General features: G+C 49.5%; 3 protein-coding genes across 8 annotated transcripts in view; 1 reads left to right on the top strand and 2 right to left on the bottom strand.

The window, feature by feature from the left end:
- Window positions 1-38: 38 nt before the first annotated feature.
- On the bottom strand, window positions 39-2,991 carry LOC139038757 (protein shisa-like-1a). Its single transcript, XM_070478335.1, has 3 exons — window positions 1,484-2,991; window positions 1,074-1,284; window positions 39-290 (listed from the first exon to the last, which is right to left on the bottom strand). Exons 1-3 carry the CDS (start codon window positions 1,584-1,586, stop codon window positions 95-97), a joined length of 510 nt encoding a protein of 169 aa, XP_070334436.1. The 5' UTR covers window positions 1,587-2,991; the 3' UTR covers window positions 39-94.
- A 65-nt stretch (window positions 2,992-3,056) lies between these two features.
- The window catches only part of HDDC3 (HD domain containing 3), an 11,622-nt gene continuing 300 nt past the window's right edge, over window positions 3,057-14,378 (top strand). Inside the window, exons 1-4 of one of the 3 annotated variants that reach the window (XM_070478324.1) lie at window positions 3,060-3,207; window positions 3,520-3,575; window positions 3,683-3,985; window positions 4,226-4,691. In XM_070478324.1, coding sequence (XP_070334425.1) covers window positions 3,096-3,207; window positions 3,520-3,575; window positions 3,683-3,985; window positions 4,226-4,279 — 525 coding nt within the window. In that variant the 5' untranslated portion in view covers window positions 3,060-3,095 and the 3' untranslated portion in view covers window positions 4,280-4,691. Of the gene's footprint in view, window positions 3,208-3,519; window positions 3,576-3,682; window positions 3,986-4,225; window positions 4,692-14,378 lie in introns of those variants that run through there. The other 2 variants (XM_020905803.2, XM_020905802.2) reach the window with 2 other exon arrangements.
- MAN2A2 (mannosidase alpha class 2A member 2) overlaps window positions 9,256-14,378 on the bottom strand; it is a 22,829-nt gene continuing 17,706 nt past the window's right edge. For all 4 annotated transcript variants that reach the window (XM_070478322.1, XM_070478321.1, XM_020905796.2 and 1 more), the window contains one exon: window positions 9,256-13,976. In XM_070478322.1, the coding sequence (XP_070334423.1) occupies window positions 13,824-13,976 (153 nt within the window). In that variant the 3' untranslated portion in view covers window positions 9,256-13,823. The remainder of the gene's footprint in view (window positions 13,977-14,378) is intronic.

Below are 14,378 nucleotides of genomic sequence, written 5' to 3'. Positions count from 1 at the left end.
GGGAGGGGGAACGGGCGGGGCCAAGGCGAGAGCGCGCCAGGAGCGGGGCGGTGCTGGGCCCCGGTCCGCAGGCGCAAAGAAGCCCCGGGCGCGCTTAGTCTGTTCCCGCCGAGACCTGCAGGGGGCGCGCGGTGGAGGACCTAGAGGGACGCCGGTTGCTGCTGGGGCCCAGGTCTCGGCATCGGTCCCGGCCCCGACCCCGAACGCGGCAGAAATGCACAAGGTCTGCCGTCATCAGGGCCACGAGCAGCAGGCTGTAAAGGCTCAGCGCTAGGAGCGGGCCCGGACCCCTGTGAGAGAGGGGAGGGTATCAGGATGCAGGCCCCAGCCGTTCTCTCCGCTTCATGTGTGTTACAGAGCCCCCCGAGAGTCTGGAGAAAGCTGCCCAGAAAAGTGCAGAATGTGTAAATACGAACTCAGGGAGCTCACAGGTACCCTGAAGTCATCCACGGACAGATTAGGATTGAAAACCCCGATGATAATACATGTTGAATCAAACCCCGACTGCAAGGAGATCCAACCAGTCAATCCTAAAGGAAATCAGTCCTGAATATTCACTGGACGGACTGATGCTGAAGCTGAAACTCCCAATACTTTGGCCACCTGATGAGAAGAACTGACTTACTGGAAAGGACCCTGATGCTGGGAAGGATTGAACGCAGGAGGAGAAGGGGACAATAGAGGATGAGATGGTTGGATGGCATCGATGGACATGAGTTTGAGCAAGCTCGCCAGGCGTGCTGCCGTCCATGGGGGTCGCAAAGAGTCGGACACGACTGAGCGACTGAACTGAACTCCAGATACATGTACTCCAGATTGCAAGATCCTTTCAGTATTGACATCCGTCCAACCCCACCTGCCACACAACACCTACAGTGACTCCCTGTTGCCGTTCTCACAGCCCCCTGAACTTCTCCTTCACAGATTGTTTTGTAATTATGTATTTAGGTGATTTTATGTTTGAGATCTGTCTGTAAACTACAAGCCTCCCACTACAGAAATTAGGAACAGAGTCCAAGATACTGGAACACCCTGTCAGCGTACCAGTGGCTCTGGAGTTGAGTTCTCCTCACCTGAAGATAGGAGGAGGCCGAAGGGCAGACAGATTGACCTGGTTCAATGCCTCAAATTCAGCCTGAGTGCAGCAGAAGCCCCCTGCAGCCTGCAGGTGGCAGCAGTAGGCTTCCTCCGGGGTGTCAGAGAGACGAGGGCAGAAGAAACCTGGGTAGCGATGGCCAGCAGCGTCCCAGGTGGTCTGGCACAGGTGGGGGTGGTGGGCCAAAGCTGAAGGGAGGGGTGAGGGGGGCTGGAGACAGGCAGGAGTGATCTACCCACATCCCACTCACCCCTTTTGGAGAGTAAAAGGGGTCAACTATTATCAGAAGGGCAGGCTTTCTCTCTCCTCACCAGCTCCCCAGAGTAGCCTATACCTGATAAAAGAGTAAGTACTGGAAGGGGTGGTGGGCAGAGGAGAGTGCTGTACCTGAGAGGGAGGCTGGCTGAGCACGCATCATCCAGCCGAAGAACAGCAGTAGCCCCACCGACAGGCCTGTCAGCAGAGGGCCTGACCTCCTCTGGAAGCCCATGAGAGGTCACCTCCACTTCCACCTCGGCCCTGGTCCTAGAAACCCCAACAGCTCTATTTCTAAGCCACAGATGCAGACCGTAAGGAAATAAAAATCAAAGCACCGTTAACACAAACCTGAAGCTTCTCTGGCACAGACCTCTAGCGAGAGATGGAAGTGACTGAGTTTCTATCTTCTGTTGAAAAATGTGGGGATTTGTGGCTCCATGCTGCCTAAGTTTCTCTGAGCTGAAGGGGGAAAGGCTCAGAAGGCTGGAGGGCTGAATGAGGAATGAGCCAGGAGTCAAGCCACTAGCCTGAAGAACAGACACACGTTTAGAACCAGATTTGTTTCTCTCCACCCACTCTTAACTTTTAGGCTGCCGTGGAAGCCATGGGAATTCAGCTTGTTCCATTTCAGGCCCCAGAGACCTCGTATTCAGTGTTTGGGGCTTCCCTCTCTAACTTCTGCATCGTGGCAACCACCAAGACTAGCTGAAAAGCAAGAGGGAGCGCTCTCGTTAACTTGTCCCCTGAGTCCTCATTGGCCCCAGCTACCAGCCAAAGTACAAAAGCTGCTAATCAACTGGAGTAAACTTAGCAATCAGCCAATCCCACTTCACAGGGACAGCTCTTCCAGGGTCTCCCGGTCCCAGCAAACCTCACATTTCATAGATACTGTCTGCTGAGACAGGGGATTTCTCCAAAAGACCAGAGGCCACCAGCCCGCAGTGTTGTGTTGTTGTAGTGTCTACTGAGGCCTGACAACGTCATGCTCTCAGAACAACAGTGACAATGATCATAAGCCCCAGGGCCCCACCGCAGTGCCTGGGGACTGAAGTAGGAACCCTCATGGCACAAGAAAGACATGCAGATTTTGCTCCTGGCACCTGAGAGCAAAGAAAACAGTTCCTGCAGAAACAGCACTGCAGCCTGGGAGCCTAAGTCTGAACCATCACGGAGGGCTCCCACTGTAAGCTGCAATTTCTAGAAGGTCAGATCCCAGGGGTCTTCTGGGCCCTAGTGTGAGGCCTCTTTGCCCATAGCAACCAGGCCATTCTTGCAGGGAGAGCTATTTTTAGAGAACTTTGAGAATGTTCAGAGCATTGGCAGCTTGAAAATTGTCTTTTCATGGCGGGAGAGGGTCCTCCCCAGAGAAGTTGTCTCTAGCCCAGGGGCTAGGTGACTTGCTCTCCCTCCAAGTTACCACAGTCCTCTGCGCCTTCCTGCTCCGGACACAGTGAGGCCACTGTCTTCTTGTCTGTTTTCCTCCTTCCCCCATGCTGCGGGCTCCCAGAGAGCCAGGCCATATTCTTCTTGCACCCTCGGCAAAGCACACTTAACTAGCAGCTGCGATGCTGTATACAGGCAGCAGCTTCCCACACCCAAGGCCCACCCATCAGACCCGGAAGAACGCATCCAGACCAGACTCCACCATCTCCCGGGCCTCCGCAGCGCCAGGGGGCGCTGTGGGCGCTGGGCCCACGCTCCCCGGGAGCTTGGGACCTAAGGTACCCGCCCCACCTACGCGATGGGCTCCGAGGTGGCCCAGCTGCTGGAGGCTGCTGACTTCGCGGCCCGCAAGCACCAACGGCAGCGGCGGAAGGACCCCGAAGGGACCCCCTACATCAACCACCCTATCGGTGGGCGCGCCGCCGGGGGAGCCACGGCTGTAGCCTCCAGGGGTTGGGGACAGGGAAGGGAACGCGGAGGGCGCGCAACTCCTCGGGCACCTAGTTGGTACCAAGCTTTGTGCCAGGCACAGTTCGTGTTTAAGACTCACAGCGACCTGGGGCGGTCGGCATGGCTGTTCCCTGTGTACAGTGGACATCCAAAAAAAAAAAAAAAGACTTGCCCACGGTCACCCTGCTAGTGAGGGGCGGCCACCTCTGGCTCTGCCGAACCCACATCACGCCGCCCTGAACCCCTCCTGATTTCCTGCTTTGCCCCGTCAGGTGTGGCTCGGATCCTGACCCACGAGGCGGGGATCACTGACATTGTGGTGTTACAGGTAACTTTCCTCCTCTGCTACGAGGCTGGGCTGGGGATCAGGGGCCCCAATCAGCTTCGGGCACCCCTTGGCAGGCGTCCCAGGACTGAGTGGGAGCCTGTCCGCAGGCAGCCCTGCTCCATGACACAGTGGAGGACACAGACACCACCCTGGATGAGGTGGAGCTGCACTTTGGAGACCAAGTGCGGCGCCTGGTGGAGGAGGTGACAGATGACAAGACTCTGCCCAAGCTGGAGAGAAAGCGGCTGCAGGTGGAGCAGGCACCCCAGAGCAGCCCCGGAGCTAAACTGGTGAAGCTGGCAGATAAGCTGTACAATCTGAGGGACCTGAATCGCTGCACCCCAGAGGGTACGCTCTCCCCCACCTGCTCTGAGGGAAAAAGGAGGGGTATCCATCTTCTGAAGGCACAGGTTGGTCAGTTCCCCTGGAATAAAAGCCCAAGTGTTCTTGTTAATTCCCTAAACTAATCCTACTAGACCCTTCTGATCTTTCATACGGTAGAAATACAGAAGCTGGGCCAAGGGGAAGTTTTCAGCACACATCCTTCCATCAGGAACTCATGGCCCCGCGCCAAGCCCCTCAGGAAGTGGGCAAAATCCAGGGCACTCCTGGACATCAACACGAGCTGTTTTCTGTCCACTCTTACGCAGGATGGTCTGAACACCGAGTCCAGGAATACTTCGAGTGGGCAGCACAGGTGGTGAAGGGGCTCCAGGGAACAAACCGGCAGCTGGAAGAGGCCCTAAGGCAGCTGTTTAAGGAGCGGGGGCTGACACTCTGAGCGGTGCTTGGAGCCATCCTTGCCCAGGCTAGAGAAGATGCATACTCCAGCCTTTCCATGCTTCCCAGGCTCCCTCCCTGGTTTGCTCAGCACAGATATTAGAGACCACAGAAAAGACAACGTGTCTTTTCTGACTCTGAAGATCTACCAACTAAGCTGAGCCCCAGGTTGTGGGATGATGCGCCCCATCCATTTCTAATGCATTCACTGCCCCTCTTCAGGCCTTGGATCTGTTTGTTGTTTTGCACGGTGGGATCTCTGGCCCCTCAGGGACTTAGGCTTATCTATAAATGCTGGTCTGAAAATCATTATGCAAAATAAAACATTTGGATAAAGCTTTGAGTTGCTGCTGCTCCTCCTCCAGCCTCCCCAGTGGGGAACCGATGTGTGTGTGTCGGGAGGAGATATCTGCCCTTCAGTAGGGCAGGGTTCCAACTGTGTACCCTCTGGGACAGGTCCCTCAGGTTGAGGGCCTGAACCCCTCGGAGCTTGGTTTCCTTATCAGTGGGATAGGTTGTGTAACTATCAGGGTTGAGCTAGGTGACATGCCTGACACATAGATGCTCAGAAATTGGTAGGCTTCCTCACTGAGGAAGTCGGGTGGGAAAGAAGTTGACGTACATATTGACATATGTATTGGAAAGAAGTGCCACCCTGCTTACTGGCAGGTCTGCTCAGCAGAGTCCCCAGCAACAACATGATGGGGCCTGTGAGGGGGGGAGGGTCCCTCATACCCCAGGTTGCCACGGAAACCTGCTGCGGTTGGCACCCCACCCTGTCTCACCATCATCCCATCTCTGATTCCTTTCGTTACTAAGCAACAGGAACTTCCAGGTGCCCCAGGAAGTGGCCTGGGAACTGACCAACCCTTAGAACCCATCAGGGTCTGGGAGAAGGGGCAGAGCTTTTCGAGGCATCCACCTGAAGGGATCAAGTGAAGTGTTGTTGATCACTGCTGAGCAGCTGAGGGTTATTTAGTTCAGTTCAGTTCAGTTGCTCAGTTGTGTCCGACTCTGCAACCCCATGAATCGCAGCACGCCAGGCCTCCCTGTCCATCACCAACTCCCGGAGTTTACTCAAACTCATGCCCATTGAGTCAGTGATGCCATCCAGCCATCTCATCCTCTGTCATCCCCTTCTCCTCCTGCCCCCAATCCCTCCCAGCATCAGGGTCTTTTCCAACGAGTCAACTCTTCACATGAGGTGGCCAAAGTATTGGAGTTTCAGCTTCAGCATCAGTCCTTCTAATGAACACCCAGGACTGATCTCCTTTAGGATGGGCTGGTTGGATGAGGGTTATTAGCCCACTCTAAACAGGTAACACTTGCGGGGGTGAGGAGGGTTGTTAGGTCAAATGCCACTTCGTGGTCACAAGATGATTGATGTTTTCTTTTCACATGTGTTTCCTAATTGTTCTTTGTAATAACTGGATGAGATAGGCAAGGTAGGGATTATTGTTCTCATTTTACAAAGATGAAATATGAAGCTCAGAGAGGTGAGAATACCATTAATGATTAAACAGAGTAGTGTCAAAATCAAGACCAGAATCCCTCTTTTTGCCACTGTGGGCCTTTTTAACCAAACAAGATTGACCACAATTGAGATTAACTCCAACCACGCTAGGACTTCCCTGGTGGCTCAGTGGTAAAGAGTCTGCCTGTCAAGGCAGGGTGTATCATGGGGTTTGATCCATGATCCAGGATGATTCCACAAGGTGTGGCGCAACTAAGCCCATGTGGAGCAACGACTATCTCCACACCCTAGGGCCCACACACTGCATCTACTGAAGCCTGTGCGTGCCTAGAGCCTGTGTTCCATAAGCGAAGCCACCACCACAATGAGAAGCCTGCACACTACAACAAACAGTAGCCCCTGCTTGCCACAACTAGAGAAAGCCTTCGAGCAGCAACAAGCACCCAATGCAAGCAAAAACAGTCTATATAAACCAAAGTACAACCATTGACATCAGGAAATTAATGTTAATACACTACTACCTTAAATCTCTGATGATAGAGGGCTTCACAATTTACTTGTATGCTTACTTTGGCTTTTGTTGGGCTGGGAATATGTCTGGGGACTTTCCAAGCAGTCCAGTGGTTAAGATTCTGTGCTCTCACTGCCAAGGGCCTGGGTTGAATCCCCTGATTGGGGAACTAAAAATCCCATAAGCCTTGCAGCATGGCCAAAACAAAAAACAATTTTGCTTCTGGCCTAGAATTAGGTCAACAGAGATTCCTGGCCCCTCCGAGGATCTGTCTTTAACTGGACGCCATTTCTCCAGATCTGCACGGCCTCATCTTCTCTCATGGTGGTAGTTGTTCTCTCCTTTCTTAGTCAAAGGAGATTTCCTTTTGAGTATGACTATGCTTTTACATTTTTAATATCTTATTTAGCATTCTGAGGCACTAGTTGAGGGGGCAACAGGACAAGTGTCTACTCATTCAGTTTGAATGCACTTCCCCAGGCATTCTGACAAAGGAAACCTGTTTTTCCTCCATCAGTGAGCTTCGCAGGCCTCCATGCTGAATGCTATGTCTTCCATCTTCAACCCTGTCATGTTCCAAATGCCAAGGAAGCCTCATTCCCACCCCCACACAGGCTTCCTGTGCCTCATTGTTGTTCAGTCGCTTAGCCTCAGATGCCTTTGCAACCCCATGGACTGCAGCATGCCAGGCTTCCCTGTCCTTCACCATCTCCCAGAGCTTGCTCAAACTCATGTTCATTGAGTTGATGATGCCATCCAACCATCTCACCCTCTGTCATCCCCTTCTCCTCCTCCCTTCAATCTTTCCTAGAATAAGGGTCTTTTTCAATGAGTCAGCTCTTTGCATCAGGTGGCCAAAGTATTGGAGCTTCACCTTCAACATCAATCCTTCCAATGAATATTCAGGATTGATTTCCTTTAGGATTGACTGGTTTGATCTCCTTGCAGTCCAAGGGACTCTCAAGAGTCTTCTCCAACAACACTGTTGGAAAGCATCAATTCTTTGGCGCTCAGCCTTCTTTATGGTCTCTCACATTCATACAGGACTACTGGAAAAACCATAACTTTGACTATATGAACCTTTGTTGGCCAAGTAATGTCTCTGCTTTTTAATATGCAGTCTAGGTTGGTCATAACTTTCCTTCCAAGGAGCAAGCGTCTTTTAATTTCATGGCTGCAGTCAGAATCTGCAGTGATTTTGGAGCCCCAAAAAATAAAAGTCTCTCACTGTTTCCCATGCCTACTCCTAATTTCAGAGTTCTTTCAGTTCAGGTTTGTTCTCAACTAGCAATGTCTAGCAGATGGTGATTGCAGCCATGAAATTAAAAGATGCTTGCTCCTTGGAAGGAAGGTCATGACCAACCTAGATAGCATATTAAAAAGCAGAGACATTACTTTGTCAACAAAGGTCCGTCTAGTCAAGGCTATGTTTTTCCAGTGGTCATGTATGGATGTGAGAGTTGGACTGTGAAGAAAGCGGAGTGTTGAAAAATTGATGCTTTTGAACTGTGGTGTTGGAGAAGACTCTTGAGAGTCTCTTGGACTGCAAGGAGATCCAACCAGTCCATCCTAAAGGAGATCAGTCCTGGGTGTTCATTGGAAGGACTGATGCTGAAGCTGAAACTCCAATACTTTGGCCACCTCATGTGAAGAGTTGACTCGTTGGAAAAGACCCTGATGCTGGGAGGGATTGGGGCCAGGAGGAGAAGGGGATGACAGAGGATGAGATGGCTGGATGGCATCACCGACTCGATGGACATGAGTTTGAGTAGACTTTGGGAGTTGGTGATGGACAGGGAGGCCTGGTGTGCTGCAATTCATGGGGTCGCAAAGGGTCGGATATGACTGAACTGAACTGAGCAATGTCTAAGTCAGGAGCCAAAAATGGATGGACACTCTTTGCAGAATCACTTGGTCCTGGCAACTGTTAAAGATCAATTTCCCTCTGACCCTAAGTAAAATTGAGGTTTGATGTGAAGGATCTAGTCTGTCATGGTTTTTTTTTTTTCCCCCTGTAAGAATTGCTCCTTGAAGTGTTTGTTCTTTGTACACATTTTTTTGTTAGGGAAAAGCAAAAATTTAGTTCAAAAATCTCTTTTGGATGGGAAGCCTCATTCCTACCACTCACACTATGATTTCCTTCCTCTGAGTGCATGAACATCATTAGTTAAACATGGTGACAGTGTGGTACACAGGTCAATTTCAGGGTAAGGATGTCACTCTCTCCACACAGGTTATACTCATCCCCTAGGCAAGCTGAATCAGAGTGCAGTGTGGCCTGCCCACCCTGCACAGGGGGGGCCCAGTAAGTCAGCTGTTCTCTTCATGGTTCCAGCTGGCCACATAGTCCTCCGTTCTTCCTGGACACAAAATGGTTCTCCATGGGTAGAGAGTTGCAGAGAATAGAATCCTATCCATTGCCAGTGGTTGAAGTTGTTTCTCTCATGTCCTGGCTCTGTGTGTGTGTGTGGTTTGTTTTTTTTTTATGTGTTTCATTTCACTGAAAATGGATTCGTGTAATAGCCTGTGTAATAGCCTGGTATCGATATTGTATAGTGGAAAGAACGCTAAATTGGCTCTGCCACTGACATGGGGGAGTTCATGTAACCTTTGTGGGTCTCAGCTTATTTGTAAAATGAGAGGGTTGGACTAAATGAGCTCTACATGCCTTTCTGGAACACCATATGTGTTTGTAATTGAAGAGAAATTCCATATTCCTTAACAGAGGATCCTGCATTGAAAGCAGGCACTCGCTCATGGGCAAACGGTATCTGCCCCCAGGGCCTCTTTCCTCCCAAATTCTCCCTTACTCCTAAGGTCCCTGGTTGATTTTTTTTTAAAATTAAACACTGAGAAATATTAATTAGAAGTTACACATTAGGTTATCAAATTATATTGACACAATGATCTCTAAGTTCTTTCCAATTCCAGAGTATAATTATAGGTTATTGCACTTACATTCTTAATTCCAGGCATTGATCTTTTTTTTCCCCATCGTGCTACATGGCACACGGGATCTTAGCTCCCTGACCAGGGATCAAACCTGCACCCCCTGCAGTGGAAGCACAAGTTTTAACCACTGGACCACCAGGAAAGTCCAGGTATTGATCTAACCTAGGAAAGAGACCAACTCTTAATCCCATGGTTTCTAACAAGGATGTTGTATTCTCAACATCACATTTTATAAACTGGATTACTTACATACATATTTTAAGTATTTCTGAACTGGAAATGTGCATTCTTCTACAAAGGGCAAAAGAGGCATCATTTTTTTCTACCACATACCATAAAGGGAAATCTGTCAGAACGAAGTTGGTACAGTTATGAGTCCATACAGCAGTAATACTTTAAACAAATGGGATCAAAGTATGTGTAAAATTTAGTATCCTTTAAGAAATGGAAGCTGAAAAGTATATTAAGAAAATTTCAACCAAGCACAAGTAATCCACCTTCCTGAACTGCAAACACTTCAAGTATACATTAGGGATCTGGTTCTGGTTTTGGTGTAACCCTCAGAATTATGAGGCCTGAGGGCCAGAGCTCCATGGGAAAGGGTTACTGCTAGCCTTAAAATAGTAGACCCTTTTTCAAATTGTAAGTGCAGCAGACTCACCCGGGAGCTTGTTTTAAGTGTGGATTCTTTGCTCCCTCCTCCCAGAGATTGGTTCAACAGGCTGTGCCAAGCAATCTGTTTCTCCTCCTGTGTGCTGGGGGAAGGTTTTATTTCTTGTTCTCATCATGTCTTGGGGACCCATGGCTCTGCTGCACAGACGCCCCTCCAGCGTGCCGGCTGAAGGAGCAGCCCCGGCCAGCACAGGCCAGGCAGCTGGACTTTCAATGAGTAATTCTGGTGATTGTGGACCACACCTTGAGCAATGCTGCCTTATGGGGTTCTAAGAGGCCAGTATGTAGGAATGAACACTTCAGTTCCTGGCACATCTAATACCTCCAAAGAGAACAGCCTTTATTTTACTAATTTCCTAGGGGGTTCACAGGTTCTCCCTTAAAACTGGATTACAAGTTATACTAGTAAATAACACCAGCTATAATGTAATTGCTTAGCATCCTTACTGAACATGATTGCAGCTCATATTTACTGAGCTCTTATATTAAATGTACCAGGCACTGTGCTCAGCACTTCATTCTTTGTGTGACAGAGAATGTGTCACATTCTCTGGTAACCTTCATTCTTTCCCTGTGACACAGACAGGATGCCGCATGTCCTGGCCTGGCAGCAATGACCCTGGGTGACCCAGAAAAATTCAGCTGGCCACTGCTCAGTAAGCCCCATGACTTGCTCTAAGGAGCTCAAAGCAAGTTATTCTCCTGAAGTGATCATACACACCAATGTGCTGCAAATATTTTCTCCCAGTCATTTGTGTTTTAATCTTGGTGGTTTCCATCATAAACAAACTTTACACATATTTTTGGCGGTAAAATCTGTTTATCTTCTCCCTTATTATAGCTTTTAAGTTTTCTGTCCTGTTCAGAAAAGACCTTTCCACACTGGAATACAAAAATATCCTATATTTTCCTCAGTAATTCTGGAGTTCAATTTTTTGTCTTTTCCCCTCTGGAGTTACTTTTTGTGGAATCTGTGAGGTAGAGAGCTCTTGTTTTAATATAGGCAGTTATCATAGTCTTTATTAAATAATCCATCTTTTTCCCACTTAAATACTCCTGTGTCCTGTACTGAGTCCCTCACACCTGGGTCTGATGCTGGGCTCTCCCTTTGATTCCAGCAGTCTGATCCCACCCCAGAGCTCCCTGGGAAATCTAGTGCCTTTTACCCAGCACGACTGCCCCACCCACCCTCTGCTCATTCAGAACTTTCTTAGTAGTCTCACACATTTACTCTTCCAAATGAACGCTGTTGTCATTCAGTCGCTAAGTCATATCCGACTCTTTGTGACCCCATGGAATGCAGGATACCAGGCTTCCCTGTCCTTCACCATCTCCCGGAGCTTGCTCAAACTCATGTCCATTGAATCAGTGATACCATTCAACCATCTCAACCTCTATCATCCCCTTCTCCTCCTGCCTTCAATCTTTCCCAGCATTAGGGTCTTTTCCAATGAATAAGCTCTTCGCATCAGGTGGCCAAAGTACTGGAGCTTCAGCATCAGTCCTTCCAAACAATATTCAGGGTTGATTTCCTTTAGGATTGACTGGTTTGATCTCCCTGATGTCCAAGGAACTCTCAAGTTTTCTCCAACATCACAGTTCAAAAGCATCAATTCTTCAGCGCTTAGCCTTCTTTATGGTCCAACTCTCACAATTCATAAATGACTGCTGGAAAAACCATAGCTTTGACTATACGGACCTTTGTCAGCAAAGTAATGTCTCTTCTTTTTAAAACGCTGTCTAGGTTTGTCATAGCTTTTCTTCCAAGAAGCAAGCATCTTTTAATTTTATGGCTGCAGTCATCATCCACAGTGATTTTGGAGCCCAAGAAAATAAAGTCTGTCACTGTTTCCATTGTTTCCCCATCTATTTGCCATGAAGCAATGGGGCTGGATGCCATGATCTTAGTTTTTTGAATGCTGAATTTTAAGCCAGCTTTTTCTGGCTCTCCTCTTTCACATTTGTCAAGAGGCTCTTTAGTTCCTCTTCCCTTTCTGCCGTAAGGGTGGTGTCATCTGCATATCTGAGGTTACTGACATTTCTCCCGGTAATCTTGATTCCAGCTTGTGCTCCATTCAGCCCAGCATTTTGCATGATGTACTCTGCATATAAGTTAAATAAGCAGGGTAACAATATATACCCATTTTTGAACCAGTCCATTGTTCTATGTCTGGTTCTAACTGTTGTTTCTTGACCTACATACAGGTTTCTTAGGAGGCAGGTAAGGTGGTGTGGTATTCCTATCTCTTTAAGAATTTTCCACAGTTTGTTGTGATCCACACAGTCAAAGGTTTTAGCGTAGTCAATGAAGCAGATGTTTTTTGGGAATTCTCTTGCTTTTTCTATGATCCAACAGGTGTTGACAATTTTGGAACCTGTCAAATTCCAAAAAGTATCCAATCTCACTGGAATACATTGAATTTATGGGATGATTTGCAGAGAACGAGAATCTTTAGAGAACTGTAACATGCATCGTTTGAGTCGACATACAGAATGCTCTATTAAGGTCTTGAGTTGATCCTCTTGGATTGTACTGGATGGATGTTTTGGAACTTTTGCTCACCTGTCTCATCTGCCACACTGCAGGGGTTAGTAGTGCCAGAACACAGCTAAGTAACTGCATGGCCTTGGTGAATCTCTTGATTTTACTGGGAATGTATGTGGTGGTTGGCTCTTTAGAATGCCACTGACTGTGGGTTTCAGATGGAGACACCTTTATCTAGGCTAGGATGTTTCTTCCTAATCTTTAACTCACTAAGAGTTTAACAAGGGATGGATTTAAAATTTTACCAAATATTGTTTAATAAGGAATAGATTTTAAATTTTACCAAATGTTCTTTCAGCATCTATAGAGACTATGATAAATTTTTCTCTAAAAATCGAAGCCGCAATGAAGGCTGACGAGCAGCCACAGTGCCTCCTAATTTAGTCTATGTCTCCTTAGTTCCCCACAAAGACTTCTGCAGAAGGATGTGCAAGGAGAAGCTTCAGGCCTGCAAGGATGATGTCGGAAGCCTTCTCAAATTGGAAGCTTCACTTTCTTTTCAGGGAAAGGAAATGTGCCAGATCAAACGCCCCTGTGACAGGAAGTGGCTCCTGGGGAGAGTGGTGGGCAGCGTGCAGGAACCAGAGGAGTCAAGCAGGGTGGCCCCTCCCTCACCCCACAAATCAACACGCAGACCAAGTGCCCAGTCTGAGATGGGGGTTTTGGTACCTGAAGTGTCCTATGCCCTGCGGCCACGACAGTCATGAGTCCTTCCTGCCACACGGCAGCCCCTGGCCAGGGCGTGCAGGTCAGGGAGCACTTCCGAAAGGAGCTGTCACACAAACAGCCATTCCTTCTACTCCTCCACCCCACAGCGAACCCTTGGTACCCAGCCCCCTCTTCCTGGTGTTGCTCTGCTCCTGCTCGTCACATCAGGACATGTGTCCTTACACAACTATGGGACTCCCCTAGAGTCAGCTGTCGCCCACTGTGAGCCTGACGCCGGGCTGTGGCCCACTCAGCCTCCCCTGCTTCTCCTCCATCCCATTCGCGGAACAGGGTGAATGCCTGAGCCGGTGCCCCACGAAGTGGACATGCACACCCCAAAGCAGAGGCTAGCACTGCCCCCTCTGAGCAAGGGCCTTCGCTGCTGCATCTCAGCGGCGCTGCCCTACCTATCCACCCAACACTGGGCCTGTGGGCTGCCCCCCCTGCACAGAAGCAACGATAAAGGGAAAATGAGGGCAGAGCCCAGTCTGTCATGGTTCTGAGAGGTAGATCGGGACAGGATACCGGGTGTGGCTTGTCCAACCCGATCTCGTGTGAAGAGGCCAGTCTCCGTGGAGGAATCTTCCTTTCAGGCCACAAGGAGACCTAGCCCAAGCGGAGGCGGAAGGTGGCGATCTCCATGGGCTCCACGTAGACGTCAGTGCTATTGGAGGGCGAGGCCAGAGGGTACAGCAGGGTCAAGGAGGTTGGCTGCAGGAAAACCACGTCCAGGCCATGGAAGAGGCTCCCCAGGGCCACCTGTGTGGAGGGAGAAGGCACAGGGCAGTGCGGGGTGCTGACCCACCGTGCGCTGCTCCTCCTCTACGTGACCTGGGTGAGCCTCACGTCAGCACAGGCCCCCACACAGCAAGCGCCTACACGCGCAGTCAGTCTGCAGAGTGCTGGGACCCCCTCTATGGACTCAGGGCGGGAACCGCTGCACTGAGCTGTGAGGTCTCTGACGACGGGGACCATTATCTTTTCTTTTTCTTCCCACACCGTGCGAGGCTTTGCAGGATCTTAGTTTCCCAACCAGGGGTTGAACCTGGCCCATGGGAGGGAAAATGCTGAGACCTAACCACTGGACTGCCAGCGGGGACCATGTCTTGATTTACCTCTGAATCACTGGCACCAGCACACAGACGCATTGATCAGTGCTAG

This window comes from Odocoileus virginianus, chromosome 16 (assembly GCF_023699985.2).
Source record: "Odocoileus virginianus isolate 20LAN1187 ecotype Illinois chromosome 16, Ovbor_1.2, whole genome shotgun sequence".
NCBI lineage: Eukaryota > Metazoa > Chordata > Mammalia > Artiodactyla > Cervidae > Odocoileus > Odocoileus virginianus.
This window is presented reverse-complemented; position numbering and strand designations above follow the sequence as displayed.

What these genes read in the sequence shown, in the direction of transcription:
- LOC139038757 (XM_070478335.1), bottom strand. Translation starts at nt 1,586, where the DNA reads ATGGGCTTCCAGAGGAGGTCAGGCCCTCTGCTGACAGGCCTGTCGGTG. An exon ending in TCAGCCAGCCTCCCTCTCAG is followed by an intron (nt 1,285 to 1,483) that starts GTACAGCACTCT and finishes CCCTCCCTTCAG; the next exon opens with CTTTGGCCCACCACCCCCAC. An exon ending in CGGCCTCCTCCTATCTTCAG is followed by an intron (nt 291 to 1,073) that starts GTGAGGAGAACT and finishes CCTCTCTCACAG; the next exon opens with GGGTCCGGGCCCGCTCCTAG.